At 37.5% G+C, this 20,720-nt stretch overlaps 1 protein-coding gene, 1 long non-coding RNA gene and 1 pseudogene across 2 annotated transcripts; 2 read left to right on the forward strand and 1 right to left on the reverse strand.

Annotated features, from left to right (window-relative positions):
• The first annotated feature begins 1,963 nt into the window (after positions 1-1,963).
• LOC133674011 (putative multidrug resistance protein) lies at positions 1,964-11,395 on the forward strand (annotated as a pseudogene).
• On the forward strand, positions 6,788-7,873 carry LOC133674340 (uncharacterized). The gene is made up of 3 exons (XR_009835205.1): positions 6,788-7,348; positions 7,428-7,613; positions 7,750-7,873. It is a non-coding gene; the product is annotated as an uncharacterized LOC133674340 (long non-coding RNA).
• A 3,854-nt stretch (positions 11,396-15,249) lies between the features above and the next one.
• LOC133673654 (putative multidrug resistance protein) lies at positions 15,250-19,060 on the reverse strand. Its single transcript, XM_062094492.1, has 4 exons — positions 18,660-19,060; positions 17,856-18,396; positions 15,841-17,720; positions 15,250-15,745 (listed from the first exon to the last, which is right to left on the reverse strand). The coding sequence occupies exons 1-4, from the start codon at positions 19,013-19,015 to the stop codon at positions 15,376-15,378; spliced, it is 3,147 nt and encodes a 1,048-aa protein (XP_061950476.1). The 5' UTR covers positions 19,016-19,060; the 3' UTR covers positions 15,250-15,375.
• Between the last annotated feature and the right edge of the window lie 1,660 nt (positions 19,061-20,720).

Genomic DNA, 20,720 nt, shown 5'->3' on the forward strand with positions numbered 1-20,720 from the left:
GTTAACGACCATATAAGCCTCTAGTGACTCTGAGAGGACTCAAATTCGTGACCATTGAAAAATAAACCTAAAAGTTGACTAGTTAAACTACTCGTCAGGGTTCAATCAGTATCTTACAAAACCAAAAGGTGTTAGGTTTTTAATAATAATAATAATAATAATACTGAACAGAGGTGTTTATATTTTAATATTGATTGAGTTTAAATATTTTAATGACATAATAATTTTTTTTTATGATATTCTGATGTTTTAGAAAATCGATTTGAATGTTATTTAACAAAAAACGGATTGAATATAATATATATAATAGTACCAATTAAAACATTATATAACTAGGCAATTGTTTGATTGCTACTACGCGGGTGGTCTGTGCTTTCTTTTCCATTGTTTTAAAAAAATTATAATAAACAATAATCATTCTTAAAACATTATAATATTTGCCAAAACTAATGTAAAAAAATATCTCTTAAAAATTTGGCAAGGTTTTATTATATTGATCATATAGTACACAATTTTAGAATAATAATATGTTTATTTTTTTTTTTGGGTTTTTCAAAGTTTATATTTATTAATTTAAATCCTTGTGTTTCTTTTATATATGAATCATATACATTGGATCTTTACTGATTAAGTAGTCCATATGCATTTTGAAAATACATACAATTTTTTTTTTGGAAATATATACATTTCTTTATTTAATTTATTGAATTTAAATTTATTATTTTATGTTTTTGTATTCTCATTTATGGATTTTATTTTTATTTTTTATAACATTTTATTTTGTTAATAATATTAAAAATAAAAATAAAAATAATTCACATGTATCTATCACACATTGAGTAAAATATGTTCATCCACACCATCAATCCATAGTCACTCTAATATTTCAATTAAATGATTAATTAAAATCACTTTTACTTTGCTATCATACGATGACATAAATGAAAAGAATTATGTAGTCTACAATGACTGTGCAAATTAGTCGGCATAAAGCGTTAATGCTTGAAAATTAGGAATATTATCCAGTCAACATCCAACTCCTCAAAGCAGGCTCCCATGGTGGTGTCAAAATATCCTAGTCTTCCTTTTCTTGTCCAGAGCAACAAACCTTAAAAGCTAGTTGACAAAACAACAGGATCCTAACTCCTTCCATTTGTTTTCATACAGCCTTGAGAATTACTCAAACACATCAAACCTGGCAAGAAATTAATATCAGAGAAAATTCCAGTGAAAGAGATGAAAGAAAAGGGGACAAGCTGGTTATCATGGACCTTTCGTCCGTTTGCATCGCATTGTCTAATCTCAATTATGTTGGACTAAAATTGATAAAGTTTTGATCTGAATTGATAATCAAGTAATACGTGAGGAGCTACATTGAGGTTTTCCATTAGAAATCCACAATATGATACAAGCATTGCACAGTTTCAATGGCATCAGATGTAGTGCTAGACGAGTGCTTGTACAGCAGGTAGGCGGCAACTTGGATTGCAAGACAAAATCAAATAGCCAGTAATTGAGAGATTCCACTGCATCAATGCTTGTCATCTGCAGAACAAGCCGGCACAGGCAGATGAAGACATCAGGAATCACAGATTTGACAATGTAGAAAGATAGCGGTCCTAGGTATTATATATTCAGTTGATGGTCCCAAGAAATCTTGTTTTTAGTACTAGCTAGATAATTCCAGGTGTTTGGAAAAAACAAGAAGAGTAAATAGAAAATCTTACTATATAATATAAATCAATGTTTTACAGTATGTCAAGATCACATTAATAACATACAGTGCATTTTAATGTTGCGACAGAGGTTAAGCTAAGGTTAAAAGTGCTGAGAGCTCCTTCAAAAGGCAGCTCCTAACAGTATCTTCACGTCAGAAGTCCTAACACAGCAACCCTGATTGTTTGTACTGATATGTAACTTGAAAGAACATCAAGAGAAATTAGCAGGAAATAGTTGCTGAAGAATGGAAGAGCTTAGTTCAGAATCAGAGAAGAGAGGAGAGCCATTCAGCAAGGATGAAGTCAAGCAAAAAGCAAGTAGTATGCCATCTGGGTCGTTGCGGACTGTGTTGAAGCATTCAGATTGGAAGGATGTTCTGTTGATGGCACTTGGGTCAATAGGGAGTGTTGCAGATGGATCAGCCATGTCATTGATCATGATAATTCTCAGTGACCTCATGAACAGTTACGGCGGTTCATCTGTCACCATCGAAGACATAAACAAGGTTGGATCACAGACACATTACTAGTCTTTGGAATTATAAAAAAACATCAGAAACAAAGGTATCTATGTAGAAAGTTACTGACCTTTTTGTACATGGTAACAATGCAGTTTGCTTTGTCCTTGACTTATGTTGCTGTTGGTGTGGCTTCAGGCTCATTTCTAGGTACTTTTCTCTCTTTTGCTTACATAAAAACACATAGAGCTTATGTGAGCTGATTTGCAGATACTATACAATATGCGTGATTCACTCGTTCTGTATTGGTCTTTGATCATCAACAGAAGGATTCTGTTGGGCACGCACGGCAGAAAGGCAAACTTTTCGACTTCGCAGACAATATTTACAAGCTGTTTTGCGGCAAGATGTTGGATTCTTTGACACAAATCAGGGCCTGTCCCTCACGTCTCAAATAGTTTCCAATATATCAATTGACACGCTAACCATACAAGGAGTTCTTACTGAGAAGGTGCACTACCCTCATTTAACAAAAAAAGTTCCTGCTTCTTCTCTTATTTTGTTTCCTGTAGCATGCCTACTTTGACGTAGCATTTGAATAACAGATTGCCAATTTCATCTCAAACATAACAATGTTCATCACGGGCCAACTAGCTGCTTTATACCTCAGCTGGAGACTAGCTATGGTTGCAATCCCGGCACTGTTAATGTTAATCATTCCAGGATTAGTATATGGGAAGCTCCTAGGTGAGGTTGGAAAAATGATACAAGAAGCTTATGAAGTTGCAGGGGGGATGGTAGAGCAAGCGGTGTCATCAATCAGGACTGTTTATTCCTATGGTGGAGAGGAGAGGACAGCTAAGGACTATAAGATTGCATTACAACCAACTCTTAAGCTTGGGATCAAACAAGGACTGCTGAAAGGTATGGCCATTGGTACTATTGGCATTACATTTGCAGTGTGGGCACTTCAGGGCTGGTATGGAAGTACCCTGATCATAAATAAAGGAGCCAAAGGTGGAAATGTTTTTGTTGCCGGAGTATGCGTTATATATGGAGGACTGTAAGTTTCACTACACTTTTAATATTTTTCCCCTTGAAAGTAGACTACAAGGAGCATGATCATCATAGGCAATAAGGGCTGGTACAAAAACCGAAAAAATTCCCATATTAGCAGTCAATAATACCAAAGAAGAAAACGAAAAATTTCAGCTTCTTCAGAAAAATGCAAAGAGCAAATGCCTTTTTAAGTAGAGATATTTTAATAGCAATGTACTGGTAAACTTAATTTGCAAGTTGCACTCATTGCCACCAAAAGTTCTTTCACTTTCATTTCAGAAGATTACAATTGAAATTGATACTATATAAACCTTGCAGTGCTCTAGGGGCTTCTCTAATCAATGTGAAGTACTTCATAGAGGCAAACATGGCTGCTTCTCAGATATTTAAGATGATCTATCGAGTCCCAGAGGTTGATCCCGCAGATGAACGGGGGAAAACCATGTCAGATGTTAAAGGTGAAGTGGAATTTCGAGACATAGACTTCGAGTATCCTTCAAGACCAGGGAGCTTGGTACTGAGCAAGTTTAATCTTAAAGTCATGGCTGGTCAGACTGTTGGTTTGGTAGGCAAAAGTGGGTCAGGCAAATCAACAGTCATAAATTTGCTGGAGAGGTTTTATGAACCACTTAGGGGAGATATTCTCCTAGATGGTATTGACATAAAGAGCCTTCAGCTGAAATGGCTGCGAAGTCAAATCGGGCTTGTAAGCCAGGAGCCTGTACTCTTTGCAACCTCAATCAAAGAAAACATTCTTTTCGGAAAAGAGGAGGCTTCCATGGAAGAGGTCATCGGAGCAGCCAAAGCTGCTAATGCACACAACTTCATCCATAAACTACCTGAAGGATATAACACTCTGGTAAGTCCTTATATAGGGTTAGCTCTGATATTATAAATCTGTTAATACTCCCTGTAACCATTTCTCTAATAACTTCACATCATCATCCTGATAATTCTCCGCTGTCAATCTTTGTTAAGAATTATGTTGCTGTGTTTTGTGCAGATGAAGGGATGCACAATCAAGAACAACAATGTTGAGTATTGAAGAACACGAACTACACACAAGGTGTTTGATAAAATGTCTCAGTGAGTATTTTATTAACTGCATGTCTTTAAATACATGAGAAAACTTAACAAACTTCCCTAGTTAACAGCCACTAACTGTAGTGGACAATGTGCCACCACTAACTCTGTAGTGGACAATGTGCTGCCACTAACTCAGCAACAACTTAAGAAAAACAAGGGATTTACTTTGACCAAATCAAAACATAAATGAAAGAAAAGAAAACAGACAATACTTGATTTAGACAAACTGAAACACTAGAGTTAAAATGTCAATTGTCTAACACTCCTCCTTGACATTTTGACGACAAATTCCAATCTTTTGTCTTCATGTCTCAAATCTCTCTTTAGGTAGTGGTTTGGTAAATATATTTGCAAGTTGTTCTTCGGAAGAACAATGAATCAACATCATTTCATTAGATTGTTGAACTTCTCTAATAAAATGAAACTTGATTTTGATATGCTTTGTACGTCCATGAAAGACTGGATTCTTTGAAATTGATACTGCAGAACTGTTATCACACATGATTTTAGTAGCTTCAATCTGTTCATGTCCCAAATCCTTTAACATTTTCCTAAACCAAATTGCTTGGTTGACAGCAGCGACAACAACAATGTACTCTGCTTCTGCAATGGACTGAGCTGTTGTCTCTTACTTCTTTGAACTCCAGGTGAAGACACCTGAATTGAGTGAGAATAAATACCCTGAAGTGCTTCTTGAATCATCAACACAGCTTCCCCAGTCACTGTCAGTATAGCCTTTTAGTTCCACAGCTCCTTCTGATGATCTTGGACAGAAAATACCAAGATCAATGGTACCTTTAATATATCTAAGTATCCTTTTTGCTGCAATAAAATGAGTCTCCTTTGGAGAATGCATGAACCTTGAAAGAATGCTCACAGCAAACAATATGTCAGGTCTGCTTGTTGTGAGATATTGAAGGCTGCCAATTAAGCCTCTATACAAACTTTCATCCACTTTTTCAGATTCATCATCCTTGCTAAGCTTGATACTTGTTGTCATAGGAGTCCCCACTGGTTTACAATCCTGCATTTTGAATCTTTTTAGGATGTCTGAAGCATACTTCTTTTGGCATGTAAAAATGCCATGGCTGGATTGCATCACTTCCATTCCAAGGAAGTAGTTCATCATTCCAAGATCAGACATTTCAAACATCTTCTTCATTTCGTCTTTGAACTCTTGGATCATTCTAAGTTCACTTCCTGTGATGAGCATATCATCTACGTAAATAGATACAATTAGAAAATGGTTACCACAGGATTTCACATACAAAGTTGCTTCATTTTGGCTTCTGCTGAACCCAAGTTGAAACAGATGTGTGTCCATTCTGTCATACCAAGCTCGGGGAGCTTGTTTCAACCCATACAAGGCCTTCTTAAGTAGATACACATAATCTTCTTTATCTTTAACAACATACCCATCGGGTTGCTCTACAAAGATTTCTTCAGCAAGAAATCCATTCAAGAAGGTAGACTTGACATCAAGTTGGTGAATCTGCCAAGAGTTATGTGCTGCAAGTGTAATGAGAAGTCTAATAGTATCATACCTTGCTACTGGAGCAAAGGTCTCTAGGTAGTCCACACCATATTGCTGAGCATAACCCTTTACCACCAATCTAGCCTTGTATTTGCATATTGACCCATCTGGATTGAGTTTTGTTTTAAAAACCCATCTTACACCTATCACCTTGCGATGCTTAGGCCTTTCAATCAACTGTCATGTTGCATTTTTGTTGATCATTTCCATTTCTGCCTCCATTGCTCTCCTCTATGCTGGAAATTCTTGAGCTTCAGTATAGCTGGTTGGTTCTAGAATTGCCATGTTGCATCTTAGGTGAATATCTTCCAATGATCTTGTGCCTCTAACTGGAAAGTCATCCACTGATTCATCAGCTACCAGCTGAGGTTGAATGGTGAATGGTTGATCAGAAATCATATTTTTTTGATGTTCCCAATCCCATGTGATTGCTTCATCAACCTTCACATCTCTGCTGAGAATTACCTTCTCTGTTTGTAAGCAAAAGATTCTGTATCCTTTGGTAGTTATTCCATAGCCCACAAGAACTCCCTTCTGAGCTTTGTTGTCAAGTTTGCTCCTCTTTGGCTCAGCTATATGATAATAGCATATGCTGCCAAAGATTCAAAGATGATCTACAACAGGTTTGACACCATTCCAGCCTTCATATGGTGTCTTGTCCTCCAGTGCTTTGGTTGGAAGTCGGTTCAGCAAGTAAACAGAGGTATTGATTGCCTCTGCCCATAATTTGTTTGGCATTTTCTTTTCAAGTAAGAGACATCTAGCCATCTCCATTACTGTTCTGTTCTTCCTCTCACACACACCATTTTGTTGTGGTGTGTATGGTGTAGTGTACTGGTACATAATGCCTCTGCTGTTGCAAAACTCAAGAAACTGATTTGAGGTATATTCAGTACCACTGTCAGATCTTAAGCATTTAATTAACATGTCACTTTGATTCTCAACTAAAGCTTTGAATGTTTGAAAGATTGTAAATACTTCACTCTTAAATTTGATGAAATACACCCAACACATCCTAGTATAATCATCAATAAAGAGAATGAAATACTTGTTACCACATAATGAGGCTGTCTTCATAGGTCCACACACGTCAGTGTGGATGAGCTGAAGCTTTTAGCTGGCTCTCCCTGCTTGCCCTTTAGGAAATGGTGGCCTGGATTGCTTGCCAAGTTGACATGTTTCACACAATTGAAGCTCACCATTCAATGTGGGCAATGCTTCAACCATTTCCTTTTGTTTCAGAATTGACAAGCCCTTTTGATTGAAATGGCCAAATCTTTTATGCCAAAGATTTGAAATATCCTGAGTAGCACTCACATATGCATGATTGGATACTTTATCCCAGTCAACAACAGAGCTTCTGTTTTTCATCTTTACACAGAACACTTGTTCTCCAGAAGGATCAAAGATAGTGCATTTATGATCCTTAAACTGAAAAGAATAGTTTTTCTCCATCATTTGTCCAACACTCAACAAATTTTGACTGATTTCAGGTATGAATAACACATCAGGAATGATTTTGATACCTGAACTTGTTTGAACATTTACTGACCCTCTGCCTTTGACCTCTAGAAATTCTCCATTGCCAACCTTTACTCTGGATTTGTAAGATTCATCAAGGGTTTTGAACATTCCAGCATCATTGCACAAATGGTGTGTGCATCCACTATCGATAAGCCAAGTATCAGCTGAATCATTTGTTGAGAAACAAGTGACAACAAAGAATTGCTCCTCCTGTGTATCAACTTCATCCGCAAGGTGAGCTTGTTGAGGTTTTGGGTCTGAATTTTTAAACTTGCAGACCTTTATGATGTGCCCTAATTGGTTGCAATTTCCACAAATTACATCTGGCCTCCACCAGCAATATTTTTCTGAATGTGTGTTTCTTTTGCAGTGAGTGCAAGGAGGAAACTTCTTCTGTTTTGAACCTTCACTGGTGCTGCCCCCTTTATTTTTGCCTTTACTTCTCAGATTAAGCAACTTCTTTCCTTTTACAACTTGTTGTTTTTGCACATAAAAGGCTCCTTCTGTCAATCTATCTTGCTTGATTGTTCTTCGATGCTCCTGTGCTTGAAGAGCACTCATTAGTTCACCTAATGAGATTTTACTGAGGTCCTTTGATTCTTCCAGAGAGGAGATTTTGGATTCAAACCTTTCAGGAAGAGTCACAAGAACCTTCTCCACAATCCTGCTGTCAGGAAAGTCTTCTCCAAGTAATCTAATGTTGTTGATAATTAGTGAAATTCGATCAGAATACTTGGAGATTGTTTCAACTTCTTGCATGTTAAGTGCCTCAAAATCTCTCTTCAAATTCAGCACTTGCATTTGCCTTGTTCTGTCACTGCCTTGGTATTCTTCTTTTAGTTTGTTCCAAGCCTCTTTGGCTGAATTGCATGCCATAATTCTGTAGAAAATGCTTTCTGCCACATAATTCTGGATGATTGATTTTGCCTTAGATTTCTTTGCCTTTTCCTCACTGCTGAACTTGATTTGAGCCATAGTGGGATTTGTTGGTAAGGGAGCTACTGGTTTGTCTTCGGAAACAATTTCCCAAAGATCATAAGCTTCAAGAAAAGCTTGCATCTTCACTGACCAAATATGATAGTTTTCGCCAGTGAATATAATGTGGGAGTTTAAAAGTAGGTTGTTGGATGTCATTTTTTTGAGATTTTTGAAAAAAATGTTTTGGTTCTGTAAGATGTAAGAGAGCTCTGATACCACTGTTAAGAATTATGTTGCTGTGTTTTGTGCAGGTGAAGGGATGCACAATCAAGAACAACAATGCTGAGTATTGAAGAACACGAACTACACACAAGGTGTTTGATAAAATGTCTCAGTGAGTATTTTATTAACTGCATGTCTTTAAACACATGAGAAAACTTAACAAACTTTCCTAGTTAACAGCCACTAACTGTAGTGGACAATGTGCCACCACTAACTCTGTAGTGGACAATGTGCTGCCACTAACTCAGCAACAACTTCAGAAAAACAAAGAATTTACTTTGACCAAATCAAAACAGAAATAAAAGAAAAGAAAACAGACAATACTTGATTTAGACAAACTGAAACACTAGAGTTAAAATGTCAATTGTCTAACAATCTTACTGTAACTTGTAAACCGTCAAGCTTAAAAAGAATGAGAAGGTACTGATAGATAGGTCAATGCCACATACTTTACAGGTGGGGCAATTGGGAGCTCATATGTCTGAAGGGCAGAACAAAGGATTTCCATTGCAAGAGCACTATTAAGGGACCCAAGAATTCTTCTTCTTGATGAAGCAACGAGTGCACTGGATTCGCATTCTGAAAAGGCTGTCCAGAATTCTTTAAACCAGGCCTCCGCAGGACGATCTACTATTATCATTTCACACCGCCTGTCTACTCTCCGAAACGCTGATGTAATTGCTGTTATTCAATCCGGACAGGTGGTCGAGTTTGCCTCTCATGACCAACTTATGGAAAACCGAAGTGGTGCTTATGCAGTAATGGTGCAGCTACAGAGAACATACATGGACGACGGTGTTATATCAGAAGATACTCAGGAGTATGGCAGCTCTGTTGCTTTAGACAATGGAATGATTGGGGCAGAGGAAACAGTGGACATATCACTGTCTCGAAGTTTCAGTCGCAGTATGAAAACAAATCAGCAGAAAGAAGATAATTGCAGTCCCCCATCTTTATGGCAACTTATAAGCATGGCAGCACCGGAATGGAAGTCATCTCTAATAGGTTGCATTGCAGCTCTAGGCTACGGATTAATTCAACCACTGCACTCATTCTGTATGGCAGCACTTTTATCAGTATACTTTACAAATGATCATAGCGAGATAAGATCTCAAACAAGAATCTATTGCTTTGCGTTTTTAGCCTTTGCAGTCTTTACTATCCTGACAAATGTGATTCAGCATTACTATTTTGGGATAACGGGAGAGAGCTTGCCGAAAAGACTTAGGGAGGAAATTTTTCATAAAATCTTAACGTTTGAGATTGAGTGGTTCGATCAAGAAAACAACAGCACCGGTGCTGTATGTTCGAGATTGGCCACAGATGCAGCCATGGTGAGAAATCTTGTTGTTGATCGCTTGTCATTTCTGACTCAGGCGACATCAGCAGCAACTTTGGCTGTTGTTTTAGGTTTAGTGTTGTCGTGGCGGCTTGCACTAGTAGCTATTGCTCTACAGCCCTGTATCATTGCTGCCTTCTATCTAAGAGTGATGACAATGCGAACAATGTCTAAGAAAATACTTAAAGCACAGAACAGGAGCAGTAACTTAGCTAGCGAGGCAGTTGGGAACCACAGAACTATTTCAGCATTCTGCTCCCAAGAGAAGGTCTTGAAACTATACGAGCTTACACAGGTAAGCTCCAAGAAAGAAAGCCATAAGCAATCTTGGTACGCAGGACTTGGATTGTTCATCTCCCAGTTCCTTACAAGTGCTCTCACAGCTCTGATTTTCTGGTATGGTGGGAGGCTGTTATTCATTCAAAAGATCACAGCCAAGCACCTCTTTCAAACATTTTTCATTCTGGTATCAACAGGCAGAATTATAGCTGAGGGTGCAAGTATGACAGCAGACCTATCAAAAGGCACCAGCGCGTTGAAGTCGGTTTTTAAGATTCTGCAAAGAGATACTAAAATGGAACCTGAAAACTCAGATGCTATCAAGCCAGAAAAAATTAATGGAGACATAGAGCTCAAACAGGTGTATTTCTCCTACCTGGCAAGACCAGAACAGATCATCTTGAGGGGTTTAAGCCTAAAAATTGAAGCTCAAAAGGTTGTTGGACTGGTTGGAAGAAGTGGATCTGGAAAATCCACCATCATCAGATTAATAGAGAGATTTTATGACACAGCGAGTGGTTCAGTTGAAATTGATGGAGTTGACATCAAATGCTATAACTTGAGGGCTTTGAGGTCAAATATAGCATTAGTAAGTCAGGAGCCAACTCTTTTCTCAGGAAAAATCCGAGACAACATTGCATATACAAAAGAGAACGCAACTGAAGCTGAGATAATTGAAGCAGCAACCACTGCAAATGCTCATGATTTTATAAGGTTCGTTTATAACTTACCTCCCTCTTTTCTAATATTCCGCGTCTCTTATCAGTTCAAATCTAAATTTTCTAAACCTACTAATTTTATAAGCAGCTCCTTGAAGGATGGATACGAGACCCACTGCGGAGAAAGAGGTGTGCAACTATCAGGAGGGCAAAAGCAAAGGATAGCACTCGCTCGAGCCTTGTTGAAAAATCCTGCAATATTGCTTTTGGATGAGGCAACAAGTGCACTGGACGTCAATTCAGAGAAACTTGTTCAAGAGGCACTGGGGAGGACCATGTTTGGGAGGACATGTCTAGTTGTTGCTCATCGACTATCTACCATTCAGAAGGCAGATAAAATAGTAGTGATTGACAAAGGGAGGGTCGTCGAAGAGGGGAATCACAGCAGCCTGCTTTCTGAAGGAGCAAAGGGTGCATATTACTCACTCGTAAAACTCCAACAACTTTCGGAGCTACCAACGTTTGAAGAACAGCCTTAAAATTCTGAAACTGTCTAAAAGTAGTGGATCACAGTAGAAGGCATAACTAGGACATCTTAAACAGCCTTTTTAATTTGTATGCAGATGCTTAAGCACTTTTGATTTGTGAAAGTTTTTCTGCTGCTATCATTTTGTGTCTTGGTTGCAGAAGTAAAATGGGGAAAAACCTAGGCAGGAATGGTTGCCTTTGACTTTGACTTGTGACTCATCTCCGAGACCAGTATAGCCTCCATAAGGTAAAGCCTAGCAAGACTGCTACCGCGGAAATCCAAATACACGGGCCTCTTGCCTTGTGCTTGGAGAAATTTATAAGGCAATGTCAAGTCTTGAATTCTTTCAGACAAAGCTACTATCCTAAACTCTCAATGTCTGTCATTTATAGCTCTTATCATGGTTCTCACATTGAACCTCAGGGGACTCTCAAGCGGGTTTTTCGAAAGACGAACATACCTTAGTTTGGCTTCTAACATCAAGTTGAACATATATTTTGAATCACAATCAGTTGAAAAAATTGGAGATGTCTTAAAATGGCAATATGCAACAATAACATAAACAGAAGAACAAGAACGTATAACATGATCTCCGATTAAGATATGAGATCTCATCAGTACCTGCAATCAAGCCATCTTGACTGGTGAAGCTCCCATAAGATTTGTTCATCAAGCTTGATCAGCTTCTCATCATCAAGACGCTTCCACGTGTTGATCTTCTCTACTGCCACTCGAGACTTCTGATCACCCTTCTCAAGCCTCTGCCAAGATTTTATTATCTGTTCCTGTTCCTGTTAATTTCTTTATCTGCAACATGTCGAGAAAATTCCAAATTTCTTGATACCAAGTTTTGCTGCAATCAAGAGCAGTCTTCATAGAGGAAATTCCTAGTTCCATTAGCAATGAGAAACAAGAATTCAAATCAACAAGAGGGTTATTTAGTTTCATCATGAACATGTGATCAGGCCAATTCGTAAGTCCTATGTGAACTTCAAGTGAGATCATCATCATATAGATAAATCTATTCTTAACCAAAACATGCTATCATAGTATCATGTACTTGCCTGTCAGTCACACTCATCACAACAAAACCCTTTTTCTGTTTTATCAAGAAAGAGATTACAAGAACCCAAACAGAATTTATAGAACCTGGACTCCTGAAGGTGCCATAAATAAAAAAACTGAAGTAGCTGAGAGGAAGACACAAGGATCTTTTAAATATTTTGTGAGCAATGCGTCTGGAGAAATCACAAGAATGTGATGTCTCGGTGTCCACAAGATCGTACTTGTGTTCATGCGACTCAAAAGTTAGCGAAGACCGTCTCAACTTTTATCATTTTCCTTTTTGTCTAATGCATCAGAAGAAGATGCAGTCCCGAAGAGCATCATGCTTGCTTGTCCCTCTACGCTTGCTTGTCCTTCTATAAATAACCACTTTCAAAATTTAAACAGGTTAATGCTAAATCATAACCCGGCCAGACTGATGACTTGGCCCAAGAACTGGATTAAAAGTCGGGCATATTAAGTTAAAATAATTTTTTTTTTAATTTTTTTAAATCAAATTAAGTTTGGACTTGATGGAGTTTAACGAGTAAATTCTTAACCCGGTTCATCTTGCGTCGAGCCTGTAAGTGAATTAAGGTTCATTGGGTCTGTTCTTTGGGCTCGGCCTCGTTATTGTTATAATTTCATTAATTTGTACAATCGAGTGAACCAATATGACAAATGAATTTGGATAATCCTTCCTGCAAATTTGTGTTCTACGTAGACAAGATGGCAAATCATTATTATTCATGGAAAATTTTTGGTGGCTCAGGAAAAAAAATTTCAAACATTTTTATATTGCCAATATTTTAATTACAAGTTATGTCTTTTAATCGCATATAAATATCAAGTTAGATTTAGATCATGATTCAGATAGAATTTAACAATATTTATACTCTATTTGTTATAAAAATAATAATTATTTTTAAAAATCTACTCATCAGGTACTATTTGTTTTTAAGGTGCAAAAGCTTTTTTAAAAGAATTTAAAATTTTATTTATTTTAAATTAAATATTTTTATTATTTTTAGATTGGTTTAATGTACCAATGTTAAAAATAAATTTTGAAAATTAAAAATGATATTATTTTAATATATTTTTAAATATTAAAAAAAAAACAACATCTAATACAATGATAAAAAAGTGTTCTAAATGAGTAAATTCTCATTACTAAGTCGCAAGTGGCACATTATCTGTTACTTCCTTAAAGTACATTAATAGTTAACTGAGAAAACTTAGGAACAGGTCAAAATAGCATCTTTGATCTCCTCCTCCTGTCTCATTTCTTGGAGTTGGAGTTAGTGGAAGATGCAAAGAACCAACGAATAATGTCAGCGGAAGGGTACAGTTACGAGATCAGACATGAAAACATGCTTTCGAGATCATATTGAACTAAAGGGACACAATTCAAGCTGAGAGACTCTAAACTGCTCAATTGGCTGGTGAAAAGATTTTGTCCCAATCTGCATCTAACCAAGCGCAGTTTCTTCACATTGATTTTTGCACCATCAAAGAGCTCCTTCCTTAAAACATAATAGCTCACAGTTTTAAGTGGGTAAGATGTTTTGATAGTGCAAGTCAAGACAGGGATCTTTAACCCCCATTTTAATGGCAAGACCCATCCATCGATCAATATCTTCAGTGTTGTCGAACTCAAAACGGAAAATAACTTCAAAAGAGATTATGTTTGTACCCCGATAAGAATCCACGAACTGATCAACCCTTCGTACAAATTTTTCTCTGCCCTCACGCCACCAACGGGTTTTGTTACTTTTATGGTATTGCTGGAGCATGTTACGTGTAAACAAGATAAGATTAGACCGCAACAACCAAACATGCTTCCATCAACGTGATAACACACTTGTTCGAGCAGCACCCCTCAATGACAACTTCTTGAGAATAAAAAAAAAAAGTTCGTCTGGAAGCTGACTGATTCATAAGGCTTCGTGTTCATCAATTCTTAACTCTTCTTGTAGTACATTCTGAGGTTTAGGATTCAGGACGTGCACATAACCTTCTTGGTTGAGATTCTGAAATTCATCGGTTCTAAAAAAAAAAAACCCTTAATTTAGAATTAGTTCGTACCTCGTCAAGTGAGGAAGAAGAGTTTTCAATATCTTACGTGGCCCAGACACTGTAACCTGAAACCCTTTTTCCAATGTTGTTTTTGTTTCCCTTTTATAAGAGTGACCTAACTCCTAAGCTGGTGCATGTGTTTGTGGAGAATTTCCTAAATTATTTTTATTTCTTATTTTCAATTCAGAATTTTATTTTTTTAGTATTTTATTATAATGTTCCGTATTTTACTTTTTATATTTAGTATTATTAGGATTTTTCAGTTTTTTTTTCTATATAAAAGCGTGTAATAGTTTTTTGGTAAATGAGGTGTTATGGTGTTCTTGATCATGTTCGGCTGCATAAATTGTTATGAGAGCTACGTGCTCAGAGACTCGTGAGATATATGTTTTATTCGTTTATCTAGTAAATGCTGTTACATTTATTCTTTTATCTAGTAAGTGTTTATCTACTTAATGTCTGAATTTTGTTGCCAATTTGTGAGATTCTGACAGAATTTGCTTCACTTTTTTTTTCATTGAGTCTGGCAAACCAGAGTCCTTTGAGTATTGAAAGTGGGTTAAACATGACAAGCAGGATATTGGTAACAACTGTGTCATAGTAGATTTGTCTTAAAGGACCATTTCCCTGCAAATTTCTCCAAAAAAAGGCATCAGAGCTTGCATTTAAACTACCGGAAATAAGTCATCATTGTGGCTTCAGGAAAGATTTTAGTTCACATTTCAATACTGAAACCAAGAGATATAAGAACAGAAACACAAATACTTTATCATGTACATGTTAATTCAGAAAAGTTTGTAATATAGCCTGCATATTCTTTTATCTTGATTCACTACTTGGAGCTTGCTACATGCTTTTCGAGGTACTTTATCAAATGACAGAAAGTTGTTGGAGTTTTACAAGGGAGTAGTAAGCACCCTTTTCTCCTTGAACAAGAAGCTCACTGTGATTCCCCTCTTCTACGACCCTCCCTTTGTCAATCACTACTATTTTATCGGCTTTCTGAATCGTAGACAATCGATGAGCCACAACTAGGCACGTCCTGCTAGACATAGTTTTCTCCAGTGCATCTTGGACAAGTTTCTCTGAATTAACATCTAGTGCACTCGTGGCCTCATCCAAAAGCAATATTGCAGGATTTTTCAATATGGCTCGAGCGAGCGCTATCCTTTGTTTTTGTCCCCCTGATAGTTGCACACCTTTTTCTCCGCAGTAAGTCTTGTATCCATCCTTCATGTAGCTATCATGGAAATAGAGATTTAAGCAAATTTAGGCAATGAGGAGATAAGAGACCGAGAACGATTAGTCCAAAAGTAAATGAACAAGTAATGATACCTTATAAAACCATGAGCATTTGCAATGGTTGCTGCTTCAATTATCTCTGCTTCAGCTGCATTCTCTTTTGCATATGCAATGTTATCGCGTATTGTTCCTGCGAAAAGAGTTGGTTCTTGACTTACCAATGCTATATGTGACCTCAAAGCCCTTAGGTTATAACACATGATGTTAATTCCATCAACTTCAATTGAACCACTCAATGTGTCATAGAATCTCTCAATTAATCTGATGATAGTGGATTTTCCAGACCCACTTCTTCCAACAAGCGCAACCATCTTTGAAGCTTCAATTTTTAGGTCCATTCCCCTCAGAATTATCTGTTTTGGTCTTGCTGGGTAGATGAAATACACCTGCTTAAACTCTATTCCTCCATTAATTGTTTCTGGTTTGATACCATCTGAATTTTCAGGGTCAATTTTAGTCTCTCTTTGGAGAATCCTAAAAATTGACTTCAATGCACTGGTGCCCTTCGATAGGTCAGCAGTCATAGTAGCTGTCTCTGCTATAACTCTCCCTGTTGAGATCAGAATGAAAAATATTTGAAAGAGGTGCTTGTATGTTATCTTTCGATGGAATAACAGATTCCCACCATACCAGCAAATCACAGCTATAAGGGCACTCGTGAGGAACTGTGAGATAAACAATCCAACTCCTGCATACCAAGATTGCCTGTTGCTTTCTTTCCTAGAGCTTACTTGTGAACGGTCATATAGTTTCACAACCTTTTCCTGAGAGCCAAATGCTGTGATTATTTTGTGGTTTCCGACAGCCTCACTAGCCAGTGCACTACTTGCGCTCTGTGCTTTGAGAATTTTCTTAGACATTATTCGCATTGTCATTTCTCTAAGATAGATGGCAGCAATGACTCCAGGTTCCAGGGCGATAGCTACTAGTGCAAGTCTCCATGACAACATAAAAGCTAAGACAACTGCTAAAGTTGCTGATGAAACTGCCTGAGTCAGCAATGACAAGCGATCCGTGACAAGAGTTCTCATCATTACCGCGTCTGTGGCCAATCTTGCACATATAGCCCCACTGCTGTTGTTTTCTTGATCGAACCATTCAATCTCAAATGTTAAGATTTTTTCAAAAATTGCCTCCCTGACTCTTTCAGTCAATGTCTCTCCCATTATCCCAAAATAGTAATGCTGAATCACATTTGCCAGAAAAGTAAAGATAGCAAAGGCTAAAAACACAAAGCAATAGATTCTTATTTGAGACCTTATCTGAGCATGATCATCTTCAAAGTATACTGCTAGAAGTGCACCAAGAAAGAATGAGTTCAATGGTGGAAATAGTCCATATCCTAGAGCTCCAACACAACCTAATAGAGTTGATTTCCACTCAGGTGCTGTCATGCTTATCAGTTGCCGTAAAGATGGGGAACTGTAATCATCTTCTTGCTTCTGGTCGGTTATCATGCCAAAACTAGAATTTCGAGAGAATGACTTGTCAGGTGTTTCCTCTGCTTGACTGGTTCCATCATCAAGAGGAAAAGCACCTCCATGCTCTTTATCCATGTCTTCCAGCATAACTTCATCATTCATGTATGTTCTCTGCAGCTGCACCATTACTGCATATGTACCACTTGAGTTTTGCATAAGCTGTTCGTGCGAGCCAGATTCTCCCACTTGTCCAGACTGAATAACAGCAATTAAGTCAGCATTGCGGAGAGTGGACAAGCGGTGTGCGATGATAATAGTTGTTCGACCTATTGAGGCCTGATTCAAAGCATCCTGGACGGCCTTTTCAGACTGTGAATCCAGTGCACTTGTTGCTTCATCGAGAAGAAGAATTTTTGGGTCCCTCAGTAGTGCCCTTGCAATGGAAATCCTTTGTTTTTGCCCTTCAGATATTTGATTTCCCAGTTGTCCCACCTAAAAAGTACTCAACATTGGCTTAAATTTCAGTACTTCCCAGGTCGTAGTTATCTTAAAGATTGAAAGAAAACATTAATAAGGATGGGAATGTTAAGAACTAATAGTAGAGCAGATTCTTTGTTAAGGACTCACCAGTGTCTCATATCCTCCAGGAAGTTTACTGATGAAGCTTTGTGCATTAGCAGCTTTGGCTGCTCTGATTACCTCTTCCATAGACGCATCCTCTTTTCCGAAAAGAATGTTTTCTTTGATTGAGGTTGCAAAAAGCACAGGCTCCTGGCTTACTAGCCCCATTTGATTCCGCAGCCATGTAGGTGGAAGGTTCTTTATGTTAACACTATCTAGGAGAATATCACCCCTAAGAGGTTCATAAAATCTCTCAAGCAAATTTATAACCGTCGATTTGCCTGATCCGCTAGCGCCCACCAACCCAACAGTCTGTCCAGCCATAACTCTAAGATTAAACTTGTTTAACACCAGGCTCCCTGGTCTTGAAGGATACTCAAAGTCTATGTCTCTAAACTCCACTTCACCTTTGACATCTGATATGGTTTTGCCATGTTCATCAGCAGAGTCGATTTCTTGGACACGATGAATCATCTCGAATATTCGAGCAGCAGCAATATTTGCCTCTATGAAGTACTTCACATTGACTAGAGAACCCCCTAGAGCACTGCAAGGTTGACATGGTATCAATTTTGATTGTTAATTGAACTGCAATAAAAGTGAAGGAAACTGCTAATGATTATTAGAGTGCAGCAAGTAATGAAGTTTCTTGGGACATGATTGCCTTGAGAATATGCTGCTATAATGGCAATTCTGAGGATTATCATGCCATTTGAATATGATCATCATGCTCCTTATCAACTAAGTACATTTAATGGATATCATACAAAAAACATTAAGGATAGAACATTATAAATGCAGTTAACTTACAGGCCTCCATATATAGTACACAATCCAGCTGTGTAAACATTTCCACCTTTGGCTCCTTTATTTATGACCAGGGTACTGCCATACCAGCCTTGAAGAGCCCACACTGCAAATGTAATGCCGAAAGTACCAATGGCCATACCTTTCATCAATCCTTGTTTGATACCAAGCTCCAAAGCTGGTTTCAATGCATTTTTATAGTCCTTGGATGCCCTTTCCTCGGCAACGTAGGAATAAACAGTCCTGATTGATGACACTGCTTGCTCCACTATTCCTCCTGCAACTCCATAAGCTTCTTGGATCTTCTTTCCAACCTCGCCTAGAAGCTTCCCATATACCAATCCTGGAATGATCAGCATTAATAATGCAGGAATAGCAACTATAGCTAGTCTCCAGCTGAGGTATATTGCAGCCAGTTGGCCTGTGATGAACAATGTTATGTTTGAAATGAAACTGGCAATCTGTGATTCAAATGCTATATCAAAGTTAGTCCTACAAGAAACCAAGTAAGAAGAAACGCAGTGACATGTTAAATGAGGATAGGAAAAGCACCTTCTCTGCAAGAAATCCTTGTATGGTAAGTGTATCAACTGAAATATTGGAAACTACTTGAGATGCGAGCGATGCACCCTGATTTGTATCAAAGAAGCCAACATCTTGCCGCAGCACAGCTTGTAAATATTGCCTCCGAAGTCGAAAGGTTTGCCTTTCGGCCGTGCGTGCCCAACAGAATCCTTCTGTTGGTGACCAGAAGACAATACTAGCTGATGAGTGATGTTGTGAAATAGTATTCACTAACTAGAAATCAACTGAAATGTATAATACTGTGTTTTTTGGCTGGCCAATTTGTGCATACTATGTTATTGCTATACCAAAAGACTATGCTGTCAGTCTTTCAAATTCAGAGTTGCTAAACAGAGACCAACACTTGTTCAAATGCTGATAGATCCTGTGTGGTAAAAATTTAACTTACAAGAAGTATATATAATAGAAATTGCATGAAATTCCATTTTTATTATGGTGGTCGTTCTCCAGTTCTGTGACTGAACTGTCGAAAATAGTTTAAGTGATATGGGATCACCAACTGTATCTTATAAAACTTCGACTCGATTGGCGATATGGGACTTGCCAACAGGAGTCCTAGATCAGTCTATATTGAAGAAAAAATAGGGGACTATGGAATTGACTCAATCATAATACTTATCGGAAACCCGGGTTAATCCATGACTTGGTCAACCTGAGTAAAATTTGATTAAAATTCATTGATATTCTTTTATTAAAATAATATTTTTTTAATTTTTTTAAATTAAATTAATTTGATTTGACTATCCTGATACGACATCCCCTTGCGGTTAAGGTAACGACTTCAAGAATGGCCAGCTCTCATAATGTGACGGGCGGTGTGTACAAGGTCCAGGAATGAATTCACCACCGTATGGCTAACCGGTGATTACTAGCGATTCCGGCTTCATGCAGGCGAGTTGCAGCGGTCCATCCCCATACCAAACTTTAACACTAAACTTATTGTTACAATATAGCAGGTACGTAAAAACGGAAAAGCAAATTGATGTAGGGGGTATTTGTGAGTTGAAACCAGAACACCAGGTATATATAAGTTGAAGGTAAAATCCCTTTTCAACTCATCAGTGCTGGAAATTTTTTTATTTTTGTCTCTAGTAGATGAAATATTGACAAACAAAGCAATGTTTGTAGTATTATTATTGTTGTTAGTACTACAATGTTAAAACTATTTATTTTGAAGAGACGACAATACTTCCACCATGTTTTGTCTCCTTAGTATTTGAAAAAGTTGAACAAGAAGACAAATAATATTAACTTGATTGCTTAAATATCAAGTGTAAAACCTTTTCATAATTTTCTTACACAAATTTCAAAATTAATGATTATTTTTTTAAAAGTTTGTCTTGATGGAATTAAAGACTTGCAAGTATAAGCTCTATATTCTAGATCATCAAACTACTATTTTCCAATACCATAATAAAGTTTGTGGATGGAAAATTCTGCTTTTGATAACAAAAATTATAGTTCATGTAAAATTGAGCT

The sequence above is a fragment of the Populus nigra genome, chromosome 15, assembly GCF_951802175.1.
Source record: "Populus nigra chromosome 15, ddPopNigr1.1, whole genome shotgun sequence".
NCBI classification, from domain to species: Eukaryota; Viridiplantae; Streptophyta; class Magnoliopsida; order Malpighiales; family Salicaceae; genus Populus; species Populus nigra.